The sequence below is a fragment of the Dicentrarchus labrax genome, unplaced genomic scaffold (genome assembly GCF_905237075.1).
Source record: "Dicentrarchus labrax unplaced genomic scaffold, dlabrax2021, whole genome shotgun sequence".
NCBI lineage: Eukaryota > Metazoa > Chordata > Actinopteri > Moronidae > Dicentrarchus > Dicentrarchus labrax.
The window spans coordinates 17,616,877-17,638,001 of NW_026136708.1; the positions used below are offsets into that span (position 1 = coordinate 17,616,877).

General features: G+C 40.3%; 2 protein-coding genes across 2 annotated transcripts in view; one reads left to right on the plus strand and one right to left on the minus strand.

The window, feature by feature from the left end:
- sesn1 (sestrin 1) overlaps window positions 1-12,622 on the minus strand; it is a 57,243-nt gene extending 44,621 nt beyond the window's left edge. Inside the window, exons 1-2 of the mRNA XM_051409805.1 lie at window positions 12,534-12,622; window positions 11,082-11,401 (exon numbers count right to left, since the gene is read on the minus strand). Coding sequence (XP_051265765.1) covers window positions 11,082-11,360 — 279 coding nt within the window. The 5' untranslated portion in view covers window positions 11,361-11,401; window positions 12,534-12,622. The remainder of the gene's footprint in view (window positions 1-11,081; window positions 11,402-12,533) is intronic.
- Window positions 12,623-14,796: 2,174 nt separating this feature from the next.
- Window positions 14,797-19,250, plus strand: cep57l1 (centrosomal protein 57, like 1). Its single transcript, XM_051409808.1, has 11 exons — window positions 14,797-14,989; window positions 15,469-15,640; window positions 15,756-15,944; window positions 16,042-16,163; window positions 16,322-16,435; window positions 16,528-16,605; window positions 17,343-17,432; window positions 17,518-17,592; window positions 17,694-17,956; window positions 18,038-18,182; window positions 18,678-19,250. Exons 1-11 carry the CDS (start codon window positions 14,969-14,971, stop codon window positions 18,882-18,884), a joined length of 1,476 nt encoding a protein of 491 aa, XP_051265768.1. The 5' UTR covers window positions 14,797-14,968; the 3' UTR covers window positions 18,885-19,250.
- Window positions 19,251-21,125: the final 1,875 nt, after the last annotated feature.

The following is a 21,125-nucleotide window of genomic DNA, read 5'->3' on the forward strand; positions in this document are numbered from 1 at the left end:
GAGCCGAGGTCAGAGGTGAACGACTGTGGGAAAGAGGAGGTCCCGTAGCGTGAAACTGTCGCCGTCCTGACAAACTGGCCTGTAACATAAACAAGCACACATACATCAGCCTGGGACAATACCCCAGAGAAGAGAGCACAATACCCACCACCACTCCACACTGGGCCTGAAACAATACCACACACGCTGAAACAACACCATAGCCAGGTCTAAGCCAACATGGCACTGGGCAAAGCTTGAAGCAACACCATTCAGTGAGCAGCACCACACAATGCCGGCAATGGGAAACGATCCATCAGGTGCTGACACAGCTAAGTTCATGTCTCGAAGTGTGGGGTCTTTGAAAGATTGGAGGAGATGCACAGAGGCGAACTTGCCCTTGTGAGCTCTGTGTGTGTACTTCTGCATGTTTAATGTTTATCCTTCAAGGCTAAAGGCAAAAGATACCTTTAAAGTCACAGAGAAGCCAAACGCATTGGCGGAAAGAGATTCATCTTAATGCATCTTTAGTTTTACATTATGTCCTGTTATTTCTTGACATGAATCAACGAATCATTTGGTTTATAAAATATCAAAGCAATGAAAAATGTCTCACACAGTTTCCCAGACCTCAAAGTCAGGCCTTCAAATTGCTTATTCTGTCCAATCGATACTCAAAAGATATTCAGTTTTCAATTACATGCAACAGAGAAAAGCAGCAAAGTCTCACATTACAGAGGCTGGAACCAGTAAATCATAATCAATCATCACAATTGTTGACAAATAATCGTCTGTTGATCAACTACTGTTGTTCAGCATCTGCTCAAGTCAAAAGCAGACTGAGTGAGTTAGACTGATAATGAAACACAGCCATTCAGATTGAAATCCATTTCAGTCCTTACACAATATTTCCTGATCCGAGCAGGAGCGAGTGTCCCTAATATTTTGTTTGTGTATTCCGGCTGGTTAAGCCTGGTGTTGAGCCTGTGTGGTTTGTATCCTAATAGGGGCTACCTCAGACCGAGGCCTGGACCGCAGCCACTGGGCTATTCATGCTTTGTGACCTGATCCGCAGATGCCTCTAAATCCTGCATGCTCACTGCTATAAATCTCTCAAGACATGTAAACACACACACACACATTCAAAAAGACAGACAGATAAACCCACATAAACACATAGAAGGAGTCACACACACACAGACACACACACAGACACACACAGACACACACAGACACACACATACTGGATGAACGCCCATTGACCTGGGCAAAAGGAAAAAATTAAAATCATGCACAGCATTGCATGCATGCAGCCCTGTGCATGGAAAATTCCCATCCAGCAAATTGAGACGAAAACCAGGCTAAAGGCTGGTACAGAGCGCCCTCCTGTGGCCACATTTGTGAACCGCAGCGGTTTCATTGCCTTTATAAGCCTTGTGAGTGATGACACCACTCAAAGGGCCGCTGTGTTTCATCAAGTAAAAGGCGGAGCATTAAAGAGTGTGGAGGGTGGAGGATAAAAGGCATATATTGATTTTTGTTTTATTTTTTCAAATACTGGATCCACTGGACAATAACCTTCATCATTAATTTATGAATTCAATCAAATTAATCCTGAACAGATGGCATGCAGGTCGATAATGAAAGTGTCCGAGACCCGGGGCTGAGTGTATGAGGCAAGCGGGGCGATACACAGCCACTTTTATCGCAGCAAGATTTATGCTGTTGGATTGTATGAGTGAGTGTGTGTGTGTGTGTGTGTGTGTGTGTGTGTGTGTGTGTGTGTGTGTGTGTGTGTGTGTGTGTGTGTACAGAAGTATACAAGGGTGAAGGTTACAATAAAGTCAGTCAATAACGCTGTCTCTGATTGGTATTCAATTGCAGTGTTTTCTGGAGAATATAAATTGTAAATAAACATATAACATTTTGCCTTTTTTTAACCCGCAATGCAGAAGAAGGATTACATGTAGCCTGACAGACAAAACCAAGGTTAACAAAAAAAGATCACAAAGCACTTCTGCTGCTCCTAATGGCCACAGTACACTCGTAAAGATGACTAGTTATGACTATGCTAGCTCAAAGCTACTAAAACAATCAAACTATACATGTTTCAGTCCATCCCCAATGGAAACTGTGTCTTTTGAACTATACATGGCATTTGGTTTGTAGGTTCATGTGAGTAATTAATTAGATAAAAGGCATTTTTCACATCAAACATTTGCACAGGAGTCATTAATAACATTTAACAATGTCTCCTTTCTGTTAAACTATGGTGTAATCCCTTAAACTGGGGATGGAATTTAACCATCATTCATTTTATTATTTATACCTTTGCATTTACTGTGATATGTCAAATTGTCTGCTGTGACAAAAAGGCCTACTGATACAGTATGAGGTAATGCTGTCATACCGTTACAGGATCAATACACTGTACCGTTCTCACAGCAGACGTTTTGACATGTCATAGCAGGAGGAGTACAGGTGTAATTAATAGCATTGATTATGGCTCCATTCCATTCGTGTCCAAGTAAACCATGTCAGTGAGCCAACATGCACAATACCAGACCTCTGGAAGTGGAGCATCTACATGTAATTCAGTTTTTAATTAATTCATTAATGAATTAATGGTAATTAGTTATTAGTCATGTGCTTTTAAGGCTAGAAGATGTGGGGAAAAAACAGGTCCACAGAGCTGAAAAACCATGTTAAAGTCGCCCCTGTGGATGAAGCTGTTTAAGGTAGGTGTTAAACTGCTAAACCAACATGTTTTCTTTGACATTTAGGCACTTACTTAGAATGACTTATGGCTGCTACAGTTACATAAGCTTCAGTTTCTACTGGCAAAATTTAATCAACAGAAGTGCTGAACATAATCTTGAGAGAGACTGGCTGGGAAAATAAATAAAAATAGGAGCTAAAGAAGCAGCCCGAAGGCTTTACTTTATGAATAATTTGTGAACTTAAATTCCATATGCAAGTTATAAATATCACATTATGGCAATGAGAGAGAAAGAGAGCCTGTTTATTCAACAGCACCATGTGATCACTCTCTATTCTTAAATTTCCTGATAGGAGCAACACAGTAAATCCTGCTCTGCCTGAGGTTGAACCATGCATGCAGAGCAGTCGAACATACATTGAACTGCCAGACCGGGCCTATTCTTTTATTCATGTACCTGTGTTTACTCTCCTTCAAAGAGTTTGTTATTCCTTTCCCACCTCCCGCTGCAGTACTTTCTTACTGTTGTCCTGTCTCCACACCCACCCTTCGCCTTCTTCTACAGTGTCGGGGTGTGTGGGTGAGACATGCCGAGCCTTGCAATGTATGCTTGATCAGACAGGAGACAACTGCAAGTCAAGGGTGGATTGTACAGATATGGGCTCGGGTGACAAAGTATTATTGAAAAGACCTGATTATCATCTTATTGTGAGGGAAAACGATGATCTATTTGGGGCTTTACTCTGCCTTTACTTACTGTCTTTAGAGACATTTAAAGCTATCACATGTTAAGTCTGGCTCTGGACCGGACAGAATACTCGGGGTGCTGGTAGTTTTCCACTGGAGGTTGCTGACTGAATACAGAGAAAGACGGTGTTTGTTCCACCTCCTCCATCGTTTTCACCCCTTCACCTCTCCTACGACTACGTGATCTATTCAGTCGCTGTTATTTACCCCCCTAAATTCTTGTTCGCCCTTCAGTGCGAAGACATCATGTTTTGCAACATACTCTTTTCCACTTTCTTTCCTACTCTTCCTCCCTCCCTCCCTCTCTCCCTCCCTCTCAATTCCTGAATAGCATGGCCAGAAATAATCGCAGACAAGCCAGCCAGCACCCCCCACCCCCAAGTAACGTGTCAACCAACCCACCCCATCATTGCACCTCATGCCACTGGTACCATGACGACTGCTTAGGCTTTCCAACACTAGCCCATCTCTCCCTCTGTGCCAAGATAATACAGCCTTTTCATGTTTTAGTGGAGCAGCCGTTACAATAAAGACGGATGATGTTTTCAGGGAACAAATTAAAAGATTTTTCTCTTCCTGTCTACCGTTTGAGATTTTTCAGCATGTGTAATAAAAGGCAAAACAAAAAATGGAAAATTGTGCTATTTATCATTTATTCAGGCTTACAACAGGATTGACAGTGACCTAGTTGCACACTTCCCACATGCCCCCCCTCCTCTCTAGTCTTCCCTAGTCTGCACCCGGCAGCATGCCGCACTGACTGTAAGGTGGGGGTCTGTCTGTGTTGTAGGATCAAAGTGGGAGCTTGTGTGTTAATATGCTTCCTTACCATGTTAGAAATGGTCTCTAATATCCTGGCAAAACAGGCATTTGGTGCTGGAAAGTCAAGATATTATATAAATGCTCAGATTCTTGTACAGTGCTAGATGCACAATGAAGACTTATTTTTTAGTACATTATATTAATTACTGGTGGTTTTAAATTCATATTGTACTTTGAGAAAGCTTCTGACTGTGGGTTTCATTCATGTTTGTGGATAAAGGATAAAACCCATGCATAGAACACTGAACACTGCCAAAAGGCTATCAATTTGATTATAAAGTGAACTGTACTAGGGCTGCAACTGATTGTTATTTTCATTATTGATTTCTCATATCATATCATTTGATCTATAAGATCCACACAGTTTCCAAGAATCCAGGATAATGTCTTCAAATGTCTTGTTTTGTGCAGCCTACAGTCCCAAACCCAAAGATCACAGTTCACAATGATAGAAATCCTCACAAAAGCTCCAACCAGAGTTTAAATGACATTAAAGAAATGGCTAAAATGATAACTTGATTATCGTAAATGTTGATGACAAATACTCTTTATTGAACAATCGATTAATCGACTAATAATTTCAGCTCCAAACCGTACCTCAACTTTGAAAAGCAATAGATTTGCAGCTAAAATGCATCAAAGAAGAACTACAACAATGTGCAGCTATCATCAGCAGTATCAGCATCACCAGGGCCGAAAAACAATCATATTACAAAAGGCTTTAAAAGGAGTGTAGTAAAGCCTTAAGTGGCCACAATGTAATTGTAACATAAAGCTTCATGTAGCCAGTAAGATTAAACATCCCACAGACACACTGCCAGTGCACACACACCCATTCCAGTCCATATCAACGCTGTCACATCACTCTCGCCCAGCTGGCTAGCAGCTGTAAATCCACAGCTTTATTCCTCTATCACTTCCTCGGAGCATTTCACTGTATAGTTACTGTGCCAAAGGTCACTGCCTGCTGCTGCTGCTTCTGCTACATTCTCTCCCCCCTCGATATGCAATTTATCTGACCTGATTCGAGCCGAGATCTCCCATAATCCAGCAGATCTGCCCAGACCACAAGGCTCTCTCTCCATGGGTCCTCACTCTATTTACAAGCAAAGGTAGCCCAGAGAGGACTGGAGGCATGCACACAAAACACACGCCGACACATAAAGTAAACTCACAGAGACAATGGCAGGCACATATACACACACACATTCATGCACAACAGTATATATAAAAAGTTAGAGAACTTCTTGTCAGTGACAGTGAGCAAAAACTTTAACAGTTCTCTGAACTAACGTCACGGTCAAGTGGACTTTGATTCTGCTTTCTCAGAAAAGCAATATTGCATCTGTACACACTCCCGTCTGTCAAGGTTGACAAGTCAGGTTTGTTTTACCACAAGCATGTCATCTTTGAGACAGGCTTGTACAGACAACAGGCTTTTTTTGAGAACAAAGCTAACCCACAATCAATCACACTGTGCAACAATATGTCAAAGAATTAAAGCGACCATGCAACACCAACCTTTCACATACATGAAAACACTGCGTTTTATAACAGTAATTGTTCAACCATGCATACTTAAGTCTTGCCACACACATTTAAAAGGCAATGCATGCCCTTTAAAACCTGCATGACAGGGAATATGTGCACCTTCCACAAATAAATCAACCCTGAAAAAGCATTATCTGATGTCATCTCCGACGGCCTGCAGACACGTCCAAGCTTTCCACGTGGAGACAGGGTTATTCTGGGAGGAGGCCAGATCCAGGAAGCCATTTCACTTAATTAATCACACACAAGTGTTTATTACGGGGGCTGCTGAGTCATCCTAAATGTCCATAATTAGCTAAATAAGTATGTGTAAAAAATGAGGAGCAGCGTAAGCTTGAAACATCCACAGCCTTTGCCTTCCTCTGAGAAACACAGGTAGTCTACTCCGGGACTGTCGCTTAACTGACAAATTAATGGCTGGTAAAAAATCTCTGAAAAATTCATCTCTCATTTCTTTTAAGCAGTGGAAGCAGCAGGATCTGGGTCAAAAATACTCTGTATGCAGCACAGTGAAAAAGATTTTTAACCCATTTTCCCAAAACAAGATGGTTGCTCATTTTGTAGAATAAAAAGCCATAAATATATAAATGTGGTATAAAACTATAAAATAATGCAAACTAACATAGATAACTACACCTGAAAATGAAATTCAAATCAGTTGCCATCTTGGGAAATGTGTTAAAAATCTTCTTTATTGCACAGCAAACTAAATATGTTCTATCCTTGTGGCTAAAGGAGACTTTAAGGATTCAGGAAATACCTTCAAAACTGCAGTAAATGTGTTTAAACATCCTTCTGGGCTTTTGAAAGATTGCCAAGGATTTATCTTTCAGAAAAACAGACACTTAGCTCTGTGACTCGAATTACTCTATTGTTATGGTAATACATGAGAGGCACAAGCTGGGGTTATGCACTTCTGTACACTGCTGAATTGTGCATTAAAACATTAATAAAATAAAGTTTATGGAACATGCAGCAATACTAACAAAGTAAGATGCTGATTCCTATATTGGCAAGAACTTCACACTGTATTCGGCCATTTTCCAAGTCACAGTAGCAAAAAAACCTCAGACTGAAAATGGACTGTATGTGCTCAGAACTGGACTGAATTAAATTCAAAGAGACACTAAGTCCATTTGGTATTTACTGTACATTCTTCACTACATCATTTAATCCGTGTAGGCTCTAGATGTGAACAAGTCTTCAGCCTGCGTCACAAGAACAGGTTGATCTTTTGAGAGTGGTCCTTAATTCAAGTTAGGGTAGAGGGGCTAACACAATGGTGTAATTACATAACACAAAGAAACCCCTCTCTGTCTCTGTCCAGCCGCCCAAGACTGGACTCCTTTCATCCAGCGAGGGAACATGGTGACCGGAGAGAGAGCGGGACGATGGAGTCTGCCCACCCCTTTCATAGACTCAGAACAAACACATAGTATTGTCTCTCTTGATTTGTGTGTATGTGCATATGTGCCCGTGTTTGCATGTAGTACGTCTGTCTTCGCCCGTCGTCATTCTCTGTTCCAATATATGCGTTAGATCAATAAAGCTCAGCAAGGTCAAGTGCCTCGACAAGCCCCAGGATGACCTTCTGACAGCGTCTGCATATGTTGCAGGATTGCATAGGTAAGTGGTTTTGATTCGTGTGTGTGTGTGTTCACCCCAGCTGGCCCACAAGGAGGGCTTAAGGGAACCCAACCCCTCCCTGTGCACATAGAACCCTATTTTCATCCGGCGACCCTGTAACCCTTGACCCCTGGGACTCAGCAATACTGGGGCAACAAAACACAACATTTGAGCCCACAAGCCTATTCCTTTAACTGTGATCACAGCTTCTTCCACACATGCACAGGGTGCCTTGAAAAACAAGCAATGACTCAGAGGCAGTGAGAAGGGTCTGTGGCCCTCGATGTTTCTGAATCTCTTTTTTTATCATATGGGTTCGTCAACTGAAACTGGAAGCAGAAAAAGAAGAGCAAAAAAGAAAAAAGAATGTGCTGTGCAGCATTAAACATCCCAGTCCAGGCACTTGCCAACACGTGTCATTTGGGGAAATATGTTTTCTTGCTCAAGTTAGATGAGAAGATCTGATTACAAATATAAGGATACAGCCAGCAGCCCGTTAGCTTAGCTTAGCACAAAGACTGGAAACTAAAGAAAACAGCAAGCCTGATTCTGTCAGAAGAAAAAACACACCAAGCATAAGATGTAAAGTCAAGTCCCGATGTTTTGTTGTCACTATAAGGTTTCCAGGCAAACAATGTATACTTCAGGAAGTTACAACGCCCCTAACCAGGAAATAGTCTAGCACATAAACCCCCCCATAAAAAAAAAAAAAAATATATATATATATATATATAGCTATATATATATATATATATATATAGCTATATATATATATATATATATATATATATATATATATATATATATATATATATATATATATATATATATATATATATATATATATATATATATATATATATATATATATATATATATATATATATATATATATATATATATATATCTAGTATATATATATATATATATACCTAGCTATATATATATATACAGCATATATATATATATATATATATATATATATATATATATACCACTCTGTCCTATTTACAGAGTTTGGTTTGTCCATTCTGGGCTACTGTAGAAGCGTGATAGTTCAACATGGAGGCATCTACAGTGATGAAAACATACCTATGAATATTGTACTCCATTTCTGCCAATAAATTCTCCTAAATGTTAAACACTGGACCTTTGAGAAACATGTTCCTTCTTGAGTTTTTTTTACTCATAGATGCCTATGCTAGATGTAGCTTCATATTTAATGGACTTATATGAAATGTATTTCCCAGCTATTGCTTTAAGTGTGTGTACACAATGTTAACCCTAACCCTTATTTTTTAGTGCCACTGAATTTGATTTTCTTCATGCCACACTGTACCCAAAGATGAGGGCCTATGTCTTACTTCTTTAAATTATTATTGGCTACACCTTCACAGTTGATCAAATGTACAGCACTGCTCTGCACACTGGGGCCAAAAAGTAGCAAAATATTGTTCCAGGCCAAATTTTTGCAAGCCATGAGGGTATTAGAGGACATTATTCTCACCAAGCAGGAGGCCTTCCTCCTCTAGAAGAGAGGGGGTTGTCATGAGGAAAGGACTGTCTGTGTTTTCAAAGATTTTGTCTTTAATCAGCAGATCTGCTGGAATTAGAGGTCTGTCTGAGCCTGAGCCCCCTCCCTTACCCCCTTCAATCCCTGACAACGTGAGAAAGGTGTGTGTGTGTGTGTGTGTGTGTGTGTGTGTTGGTCAGGGGAGTCTTAAACCGTGGGACCAGAACGACATGAGCTGCCACACTGGGCTCATAAATGCACCCTTTGGCAAGCCCACGGCAAATGCAGCTTAGCATAATTCAAAAATACCAGACGGTGTGTACTGTGGTGCACTGCTAAATCCACAAAGCAGCTTTCTCCCTCTCTCATCTCTCTGCCCCTCTCCTCCATCTTCCAAAAAACACTTCCGCACAAACAGGAATTAATGCCACTGCCAACCAGTCTATTTCCTCGGAATAACAACCCCGTCAGGCCATCAAAAGTTGTCAAGCTTAGTTTTGTTTGTTATTAGAGGTCTCATTAAGTGGAAAGGGCCACAGCTAACACCTCACTAAAGCCCGGATAAAGCCAATATTTTGTTCTTTGCAAGTAAATAATGACAATTTTAACTGACAAAATATAATAAATCCGAAAATACTTTGGCACCAACATTAATCATCCGTGAATATTAAATTATTTATGTATTTTATTGGTATTATGGTTCATTCAGGACTCACAACAACATGAATACAGAACATACAGGTACATGTTGTGACCTGAATCCAAATAACACTCGACCACATCTGCAATAACAACAAAAACACAAACCATACAGTACCGACAGCGCTGCCGTGGATATTAGCTGATAGAAGGATATGATATTTATGTGAGCAGCTGGTTGAGACAGACCACGGGTTGGTGTGATGTCTGCCTCCAGCCGTCCCCATTACTCGTTATATTACACCCATTTTCATTACATTAATAACAGACCTGTGGAATATCTCACTGGTCACACCAACAGCATTTAAATTACCAACTGAAATGACAGGACATGCTGATTGTGTTAAATCAGCTACACTGTAAAAAAACGATGAAGATGTTGGATGTTATATTGGTGTAATGCTGATGATGGAGGGCGTTACTGAGTAGTTTTGGTTAAGAAATAAGTCTTAGCTCTCAGCAGTGTGGATGTTTTTATTGGTAAAATTCAGTGTGTGGCTGTGAATAGAAGCCCTCGGGCAAATTAGATAAAATAAATTGTATAATAAAGTCATTAAATGTGCTTCAGAGGGAAGGAAATTGTTCTTTTAAAATGTTATTTTTGAGAAAGATGTGGTACTTTTATTGTATTTGTTATATACTGTATGATAATTAAGGCAATCTGTGTGTGTGTGTGTGTGTGTGTGTGTGTGTGTGGTTGGGGACGGGGGGAGTTATTAGGACATTAAAGCAATGGGACATTTCAACTCCTTATTATTGATTGCGTGTGGCAGTTAAGGAATGTTTATTCTGCTGTTATTTTAATGTAACCATCAATTAAATCCTTAAAATCAGAACGTAATAAGTGTGAAATGTGAAATTTGTGATACTTGGCAAAGAAATTCAAATCTTTTTTGCATCTGCAGCCTTTCAAAGAACCTTTTGTGGCCATTTCAATGATTTTAGGTTAAGTTATCTTATTATTTGACTAATAATTAATTAGCAGTATACTTGTACTTGTCTTTAAAGGCAGTATTTTGTCCATCTGAATGTGTGTACTCTCACCACTACAGTTTATTTGTGGTGAATATCTGCGTATTTTCTGTACATTGAAACAGTTTGTACAAATGAATGTATGTATGTCGCTGAAGGACCCGGTCGACCTTGGCTCATGTAGTGTTTCAGTGTTAATTAGGTTGCGGTGTCTCATTGTGTCACTGAATGTAATCCACTTGACAAAACATGCATTGGGTCTTCACAAACGTTCTGACTCAAGCGCACTGTTTGTAATGCTTATGAGGAGGTGAAGAGAGGAGCAGATGGCAGCAGAACAATACCATACGCACTCGTATGGAAGGACATTTGACAGCCTGGTGCAGCTTAATGCAACACAAAACAAAAAGCTCACCGGAGGTCTTATTACAAAAAGCTGTATTAATCTCCTACCTGGACAGCCTGCAGGAGCCGAATGCATCGCTCCCTGACGTCTTCAAAGGGACACCGTTTGGAGAGCATGAGAAGGTGAGCCAGGATGTCGTTCAGGTCGCTGTTGGGAAGGCTTCCCGAGGCTGGGGGCGACAGGGCCGGTGTCGGTATGGGTCTGATGGCCTCCACTTTCCTCATCACCATCTGGCGGATGTTCTCCATGGCTTCGCTTCTGGAGATGGCATCCCGGCTGCCCAGCCCGTCCCATCTCTCCAGAGACTCCTGGTCCTGCACGTCCATCTTTTGATGTGGGACTAATGTTTGTGCTGCCTTACAACAAGCTACACAATAAGTAACACATGAAACATTGTATGGTTTACATCACAGCATCAAAAATAACCCAAAGAGATGTTTATTTTAATGTTATTCTAGTGGGGAACTGTGGTTGGGCATGCACCTATAATGTCATTCAGTGTCAGACAGCACTGCAAGAACTACTATTGCCCGATATTAGCACATATATCAGCCAGTAAGTAAAAAGAATTTGTGTTGCAAATTGCATTAACATACTTGCACCTGGAAGCACTTACAAGTTTATTTTCCCAACTGTTAAATAATGTCAGATCTGTATCAAATATGTATTTTTTTATAGCTCAAAATATAGTTTTCTAGAGAGTTTATGAATAAAATAAGCAGACGGGACATAATCCAACACATTAAGTACCTGACAACTCATCACAATGATGCAAAAAGTCATATAAAAATCTAATATTGCTTCAAAGAAGTTCAGATTTTTGATTTGCAATACTACCTACAATGGCCTAACACACTGATATCACTGTATAATGTATAAATGATATGGTCAGACATGGTATATTTAATCATGCCTACTCAGTAAATATCTTCGCCACAGTTCTTTAACAAAGGAATTCAAGAGATTTTATCAAATGTTTCTTTCTGTCTACCAATGTCTAAATATAAATATGCATATATATATATATACATACTACACACATACACATACGTCTGCACGCATTAATCCGACCTAAAACAGCCAGTATTAGTCGGGCTCTAGCAGGAATACAGGCATTTAAACCCAGATCATGCTGAGAAATGTAACACTGAACATTTGATCTGTTAACGTTACCAACTTCCAAGCAAAAATAAACCTGGTTTAAATCCAGACTATGCACTGAAGTTACAAACCCTCATAATCTGCTTTTGCATTTAAAAATAATGCACAAATAACGCAACTTGTCATTTAAGTGAGCTCCATTCAATCTGTCCCTGTCTTCCTTTGGTGTCAAGGCTTTTTTTTTTTTTTTTTTTTTTTTTTTTTTCTCCACAAGGCACACATTAATAACAAAAGACACCCGTAAAGTACAAGAGAAGCGCGGAGGAAGCCACATCCCCACCGGCAAACCTTTCACCGTGGACCCACAAATAAAAAGTGTCACTCTCTGAAATACTCACTTTATCCACATTCTTCGGTGCAGGTCTTCTGCATACGGGACGCCTTGACACTGCACAGACCAGCGAACGCCAGTTGGAAACGGTGGGAGGCGACGGCTAAAACGTTTGATTGGCGGGGCGGGCTGGCCAATGAGAGGAGGCCGTGGGCGTTCTAAGGGCGTGTCTGTGCCAATTCTGGCCCCCTGATTGGTCGGAGGCCCAAACTCGCCGGGAGGGGGGAAGGTTTCCTGGGAGTTGGATTCTCTGCGTTCGATCCGTGTTTTGAAAGGGAGGCGCGTCGGAACTACATCTCCCATCATGCAGTTCGTCGGCAAAAGCCCCCCCCCCTTTCTCTTGTTTATCAGAAAATAATTGAAAGGCAGGCAGAGGAGAGAGAAAGAGGGAGATATGGGTAGTGTCGGTTTGAGTCGCTTTTGTTGTTTAATCTCATTTGCATTTAACTAAACTGCCAAAACTACACACTGAAACGGCCAATGATAAAGATTATCGTCTAAAAGAAGTTAATATTAGATGTTACATGCCATGTAAATCTATATTAGAGACAAAGGTGTTGTCTCTAACAAAAAAATATATATATAAATCTACATAAGATGTACGAATCTGGAAACTGGGAGAAAGACAAATACCAAAATAAGTTTTAGAGAAAATAAATGTTTTATCTTTGTGCAGCACACCTGCTACAACTTCAGACATGTTGCCTTCTGCTGCAGCAGGCTATTTGCATACTGCTGTGCAAATGTTTACAGGGTGACTGATTCATTTACTGGCTAAAGACACTTTGACACAATAGCTCAAGAGGCCAGAAAAATGCCTTTAAGAACAACTTTTTTTGGTTGAAAGTGGGCACGTCTCCACGTAATCAAACTCCAACTCCTTAACATATGTTATTTAAGGCCATCGCTACCACTGAGGATGCTGAGGGGTTATGTATGTCCTCTGTATTTTGGGGGATGTGTGTGTTTGGTTAAATTAAAATGATAACAGGGTGTGTTTTCTTCACTCATGTGCACCAGTTTTTTTAGCAGTGTGTTTGGAAATGATTAAATACTATAAATGTTAGTCTACTGGGTCGTCATTAATCAAAACCAGGCAAAAATATTTCTGATCCATAAAGCTGTATGCAGGATGAGTGACTCTCAGTGTTTATTCTGGCTATAGTCCTGCTTTATATTTCTGCCAGCAGTTTTGTGAGGCTTTAGATCTTTGATTTCATGAAGGGTAACTGCATTATAAATGCAGTGAGCCTTCACAGCACTTAATCTAAAACACTAATCACTTCTGTGAATACCCTCGTGAGGACGAGCCAACTTGCAAAGATTAAATGCATTTGAACATGTGACAAAGATATGATTCATTATCAATTCGTTATATTTTATGTTGCTAAAATGTTCCCTCCGATGTGGAGAGGGAGAAGGCCTCGATTGTTTTAACAGGGTTGGCAGAAAGAGGGAAATTATATTAGATTTAACTCTTTTCTTTTATCTAAATTATATGAAAGTGTCAGAAAGTGTCTCTCTCTGACAAAATCTGAAAACCTGACCCCAATAAGAGGTCACCAAAGTTTCACTGGGGGGTCGCGAGGCCTTCTTAATATTAAGATGTGTAAGAAAACTTAACAGAATATACACAGAAGGCCTTTATCTCAGCATTTCGTCTAATTGTGTGACGAAAACGAAATGAAATTGTTTGCTTAGATATAATTTATAATTGTTAAAAAATGTAAAAAAAAATACACAATACAGACATATTGTATAAAAGGTTCCTAAAACCATAAAAAACAAACATACAGCTAATGAAATATTCACAAAATTCACTTTATCAGTTGTTCTGTACTGTTGATCCATAAAATATGTCACTTAGTCAACAATGATCAATGAGAGATAGAAAGGGGATAGATAGTGTATGTATAGCCTAGATATATATTATTATTGTTATTATTATTATTATTATTATTATTGTTATTATTATTATTATTGTTATTATTATTATTATTATTATTGTTATTATTATTATTATTATTATTATTGTTATTATTATTATTATTGTTGTTATTATTATTATTATTGTTATTATTATTATTATTATTGTTATTATTATTATTATTATTATTATTATTATTATTGTTATTATTATTATTATTATTATTATTATTTATTATTATTATTATTATTATTATTATTATTATTATTATTATTATATAGTGTCAATGGTTGGGAGCTGGAGGAGGAAGCAGTGCGCAGGCGGAACCTCTGTGATGAGGGCGGCAAAGAGGAGGGAAATTTAAAAAGTCCGGACAGGAGTCGGAAAGAATCGGTTAGCTGACATAGAAACAGTTTTAACAACTTTAAACACAAAGCGGTCTGAAGATTATATTAAATATTAAATATTAAATATTAAATGTAAACACATGAGCTGAAACGAGTCTCGACCTCAGGATGGAGTCTCGTTACGATCAGGTAACGTTCGCCCACCGGCCGTTAGCTGCGGGTGAGGCTAACGCGGTAGCATTTTTAGCTTTGTTTACTTTCTCTAACGCTGCCGTTCGCTGCCGGGGTCGTCTGAAGGCGCTTTATTGTTGTTTTTTTTGTAACGTTTATCAAGTTTGACGTCCAGAGAGGGTGGTTTACAGGTTTATGCTGGGTTAACACGGTATATTAACGGTATTTGTAACGTCGCTTAACGTTAGCAGCGGAAGTCGTGAGGCGTTTAGGAGCGTTACGGTTTGTTTGTATTTATCAGCTTTTCTTCTCCCGACAGTAATTTAAGTGTTTAACACAGGGAAAGTACAGGATTTGCTGGTGTTTAATATTATATGTTATTATCTCATTTGACAAGCTCATCTTAATGACTAAACAATTAACCTCTAATGCAAATAATCATTAACGTTAGCTGCAATCTTCTGTCTCTAAAGCCTCCTCCTCCTCTTGTCTGTTAGATTTTAGACTCGCCCTCCAAAAACAGCTACATTGGGAGCTATTACCAGCCTCCGGACAGGATACTGTCAGTACCCAGACAGCTGGAGCTCCCTGCACACTCCCCCATCAGCATGGATCCACAGACGAGCAGCCCTCAGGGGTCTCAGACCAAACCTAATATTGACAGCAAAGGTACGGTGCAGCCTTTGTGTCAAGCTTGTCTCATACAATGTTTTTGTCATGGTCACCTCCTGCTACCATTAACAGGTATGCTTTTTTTTTTAAATTTTGTTCTTATTAACTTCAGCTGTTGTTGACGCACTGAAGACCCTGCAGCAGAAAATCAGACGACTGGAGCTGGAGAGGAAGCAAGCAGAGAAGAGCTACCACCAGTTCTCCCATGAAGCTCAGGCTCATCAGCAGATCACAGCATCTTATACAATGCACAGTCAGCCAGCAGCCAGCCTGCCGGAGACAGATAACACTGACAGGAAAGGTAAGTGATGGGGGGCGCAAAGGGAGAGGCCACTGCTATGTTCTTGGACATTATGGAAATGTAAAGTCTTCTCTGTGTTCTGTGTTTGTGGTAACAGAGCTGGACTTGAAGCTGCAGTCTGCAGAGTCTCGGTGTAAGGTTCTTGAGAAGCAGCTGGACTACATGAGGAGGATGGTTGAAAACGCTAAGAAGGAGAGGAATGCTCTCATGGAGGATCAGGTAGTCCAAAAGTATAGTTTTGTAGCTCAGAGAAGGATAACAAATTATGTTTATATCCTAACTCTATTCCTCATCTGTGTTCCATTAGGTTACATCTCTCTTTGTACTGTATGCATGTTACAGAGCCGCCATATAATCCCTGTTTGCCTCCCCACTAGGCCTCACTGCAGAACCAGCAGCCAAGCAGCTCAAACACCCAGTCTCAGCGCGAGAAGCTGGAAAAACTTGAATCGGAGTGTCTCAAATTGAGCAGGACCCAAACTCTGGCAGAGGTAATTCACAGTTCTTCCAAATGATTAGTCTTGACGCTGATCATGACAAGCTGAATGATGAGATCTTTACTTCAATGCAATTTTGCTTTCAGAGGAAGCTTGCCTTTCTGGAGCAAAAACTACTGAAAGAAGAGCACGAACGTCAACTTGTGCAGGAGAAAGCAGACAAAGTCAGTGCACACACTTCACTTTTTGGATCAGCTCTTTTAAGTTTCAGTTACACAAGAAGTTTACCTTGTTGTTGTTGTTGGCTGTGCTTGCTATTATTATCTTTAATACCGTTATCTTGAGATCACAAGTTAATTTATCTGGAGAAAAATAACTTTGCTTGTTTGTAGATAACAAGATAATGACACTGTTTCTCAGAGATCAGCAGTGCAATGCCAGCTTGCATAGATGGCGTTTTATAGATATAGCATTAGTTCAACATAATGGACAATGCATGGAGGAATGACATGCCAGTTAAAATTCATTTTCATATTGACCAAAATTGCATCATATTGCCAAGAAATAATATCTTAAATTAACTCTCAGATGTACATGGTAGCAACTTGTTTCAGGTCAGTTATGATCCTCCCAAACAGTCGACAGTGATCTTGAAGGCTGAAATTAGTAGTGATCAAATGAACCAGACATCGGACAGCATAACAGACTTAAATAATAAAATGTAAGCATGGCCGTTCTCAGCTTCCGTAATTCCCTTTATCCCAAATATGCACATATTTTAGAATAAATTTAGAAAATAAGCACTTCTTTTTTGTTTTATATAAAAGGTCAATTACTTCTAGTCCCTATTAAATTATCTCTAATCTAATAATGGTAAAATGCCAACAAAGAATCTTGATAGGTAGCAGACAAGCATTTTTTTTATTTTTCTTTAATCGTTCTATTATTGCGACGTCCACAGCTGCAGAAAGAGCTGGACATCAACTTTCGAATGTCTGTCCAAACTACTGAGGACATCAAGCCAAAGAAGAAAACAAAAAAGAGCATAAAGGTACCTTTCTTATTGATAAAGCTAATTAACTACTAACTTAACGTTTGTTTGCACATAGTAATGATAAATCTATCTTCTATCTCAGAAAACCCCCAGACAGAACGAGCTGGCATCACCAAGCACCCCGAGGCACAAAAAAATGCCTTTTGTTGCTGGAACAGTAAGTCCGTTCTGATGCTCTGCAGTAACTCTAAAAAAACATGAATTATTAACTGTTTCCTCTTTTTTTTGATTGATTTTGATCTCCTCTACCTGTCGCAGTCGACGAGCCCGAGCCATTCAGTCCACGCCAACATACAAAGTATACTTCACATGATGAAGCACCATCAGCCCCAGCTGTGTGAACGAGTGAGCGCTCTGCAGAGATCTGGTTGTGGAGCCAAGAAAAGCCTCCAAAAGGACTTTTCTCAATCTTCCACTACTTTTCACAATCCGGACAGGGAGCCCAAACGAGCAGATCAGTCACTGGGCTCGCTGTCTGATCTGCTCCTGGCTCTGCAGGACGAGCTTGGACAAATGAGCTTGTGAGTGAGATTTGTATTGTTTCATTTTACTTTACTTTCTTTTTACACATTTAGTAATCTGTGTCTGTGTTTTTTTGTCAGTGAGCATCAGGAGTTGGTGGCTCAGATAGATGCAACCCAACATCGCGACCAGAAGCAGGATCTGCAGAGAGAACTTGAGAGGTTGGTCGCCAGGATGGAAGAGAAGGGAGTTCAGATCACCAAACTCCGCAAACACCAGCAGACGGTATGTGAACTGTCACTCTGTACAATCCAGTCTCATTAAGGAACTTTGTAGACATGTAGTGTTTAATTTAAAGAACCAGTGTGTAGGATTTAGTGGCTATAGGGGTTGAAGTCTGTATTTAATGACCTGGAATGTGTAGAAGAAAGTGGCAGCGGAAAAAAAGGTCCTTTCTTCTGTCAGTGTTTGGTTTGTCCGTTTTGGGCTACTATAGAAACATGACAGTTCAACCACAGAAGGCAACCAGTGTCTGTAGATTAAAAACGTCTCATTCCAAGGTTAAACATAAACACAGAGATTCCTGTATTCGGTTGATTATACACTAATGAAAACACACCTATGAATATTAGATTCCATTTCCGCCAATAGTCCCTCCTGAATGTTACACACTGGACCTTCAAGTATGTCCAGTGTCTGTAGTGTCAGCTGATCATCACCCATAAATGTGTAAGGACTGTAGGTGTCTAATGTTTTCTAATGTCTTCGGCTCCTGTACAGGTCCATCAGTTGTGCCAGAGCCAGCCACGTGCCGAGGAACACAAAGCCAAGAAGCCGAGCGGGATCAAGCCACCTGCTCCTTCTCCTGTTAAGCCCAAGCAGAAAGGAAAGAAAGGTGGGACCACCCACAACAACCTGCAGCTTCTCAGAGAGACCCAGAAGTTGAGGAACAGCCTAAAACAGGACGACCTCTCCTGGGAAACATGAGGTTTTCTCTGAAAGAACTTTCTGTGTGCAGGCTTTGATACCACAGCTGGTTGAAGCACAAGACTCCCCTTGGCTCCTTGCAGCCTGCTTTCTCCTCTCTTCAGATGGCCTCTGGGACATTTTTAGTAACAAATGAAAAGAGGGAATAAAGTGTTTTTTGTGTTTTACACAGGACTTGATAATGTGTTACTCAGACAACCTATTAAGCAATTTGTGATTGACTTAAATAAAATCTTGCACATACAGGGTCCTTTAGTAGGTAGAGGGTGTTTAGTTACAAACTTGGACCTTATATCTCATCTCAAATGAAGCTGGAGTAATCTATTTTTAATATTTAACATTTTTAAATAAAGGGTATTCTCTCTACATGCTGTAAATGCAGTTTTATTTCTGCCAACACAAATGTTTTTCTGTAACTCTGCACCATTGTTTGGATTGAGAACCACTAGGTGGCAGTGGTCAGCCTGTGTTTATTTTAAAAAAACATGAAGGCTTTCACCTCTGACACATTTACACGGTTGCATGTATAATAATAAGACACAACTGTATAATGTTGCATGCAGCACCAATCTCCTGCTGTCTTGAACGGTCTATAATTGAGATGGACCAGATGCTTTTGTGAATTAGGTTACAGCAGCTGGTTGGACAGCTGAGTAAATGTGGCCCTGACCACAGGACAAACGGATGTGGCTTTTATCGCTGTGCACAACTGGGAGGAACTGCTTTTTGACTTTTGAATTTAGCTTTTTTCACACAGCCAAAACGGCTCAATTCTTTTAAATGCAACGATGATAGTTGCGCATCTTAATTGCAGGCTGTGTCAGGTGACAGGACACATTTCTGGCGAGGCTGAGGCTTTTATACTTGCTCCCTGTTTATTTGAGTCAGCCACCTTTATTTTTTTTAATGGGAGGAATAACCCCACACGTGAAGCTGCCTCATAACATTCCTGCATTATCTCATTATAAGGCCTTGGTCAACATTTTTGTTGTCTCATCAGGTCACATTTTTGAGAAGGATGAATTCTTTTTTTTTTCTTAATGCTAATCTCAGTCACTCCCTATACCACCAACTCTACAGTGGTTCTTAAGTCACAGATTGTTGACATAAAAACGTCCCTAACTTGCCCTGTCAGACGTTCTCGGGTCACGGCAGAAGAAAACCGCTTATTGTTATTGTTGCTATCTGCCTTTTCAGTTCATTATCTAGCTCAGTCCTGGTATTCTTGGCATGACTCTGAGTTCACTGCATGGTTAAATGGACTGAGCTGGTGTATGAGAGAGAGACTAAACCCTAATGCATTGTTTCTCTGTGCTCCCATATTAGATTACAGAGCATGACTGGATGCAGCAATCTGGTTAGCTGAGGCAAGTCAGGGCCCCTCCATGCCCATATACAAGGATCTCCATCCTCTCCTGACCCTGCAGCTCCGATACCTTGTGACTGCACACCCCTCTTTTTGTGTGGTGTTCACTAGCAGCGGTGTGCTCAGAGAGCAGTGTATGTAGGAGGGCTGGGTAGATATGAGTCTGCGTTAGGCAGTTTGTTGTGGGTGTGTGAAGGAATTGCCTATAAACAGCTACTAGTCCATCGTCTTACAAAGAAGAAGAACAAGGAGTACATTTGCCTACAGTCAAGTACGTGGATGCTAACTGAAAAAGCAGCATCCTCAGTGTGTGAGTGCCTTTTATTGAATAGGACAGCTGAAGATTGACAGAAAAGAGAGTGAGAGAGAGAGAAGGGATGACATGCAAAGGGCCACAGGTTAGATTTAAACCCATAAGACTCAGCCCTGGTACATGGAGCACACAATCTACCAGGTAGCTACCAGGTCGCCCTAGATTTTCCACTTAGTGAAAGGCCTGCAAGAGATGTTCTTAGATAGAGCAACAACAAGCTTTTCTATCTCTGTCCAGTAACACTAAGTGCAGGGTTGCAGATTGTTTTTAATGGATGCACAAGAGAGAGAAACTGTGGTGTGGTTATCCAAAAAACATTTCTCTCTCTCCGAAACACTCTTTGGTTCAGGGAAAGGTTGCCAGCTGGGGACTCTGACACTGAAGAATAACAGTCTGCTCAGCACTTAAACATTTTGTTACGCACACACCTCGTTCGGGAATGTAGTCGAGTACACGGGCCGCGATACTTGAATGTGTGCACACACGCGTGCATACTAACATTTCCTTCAGAGCTAGCAGTTTTTGCTACATAAGCAGAACCTCGCTGTGACCTCGGAAACTT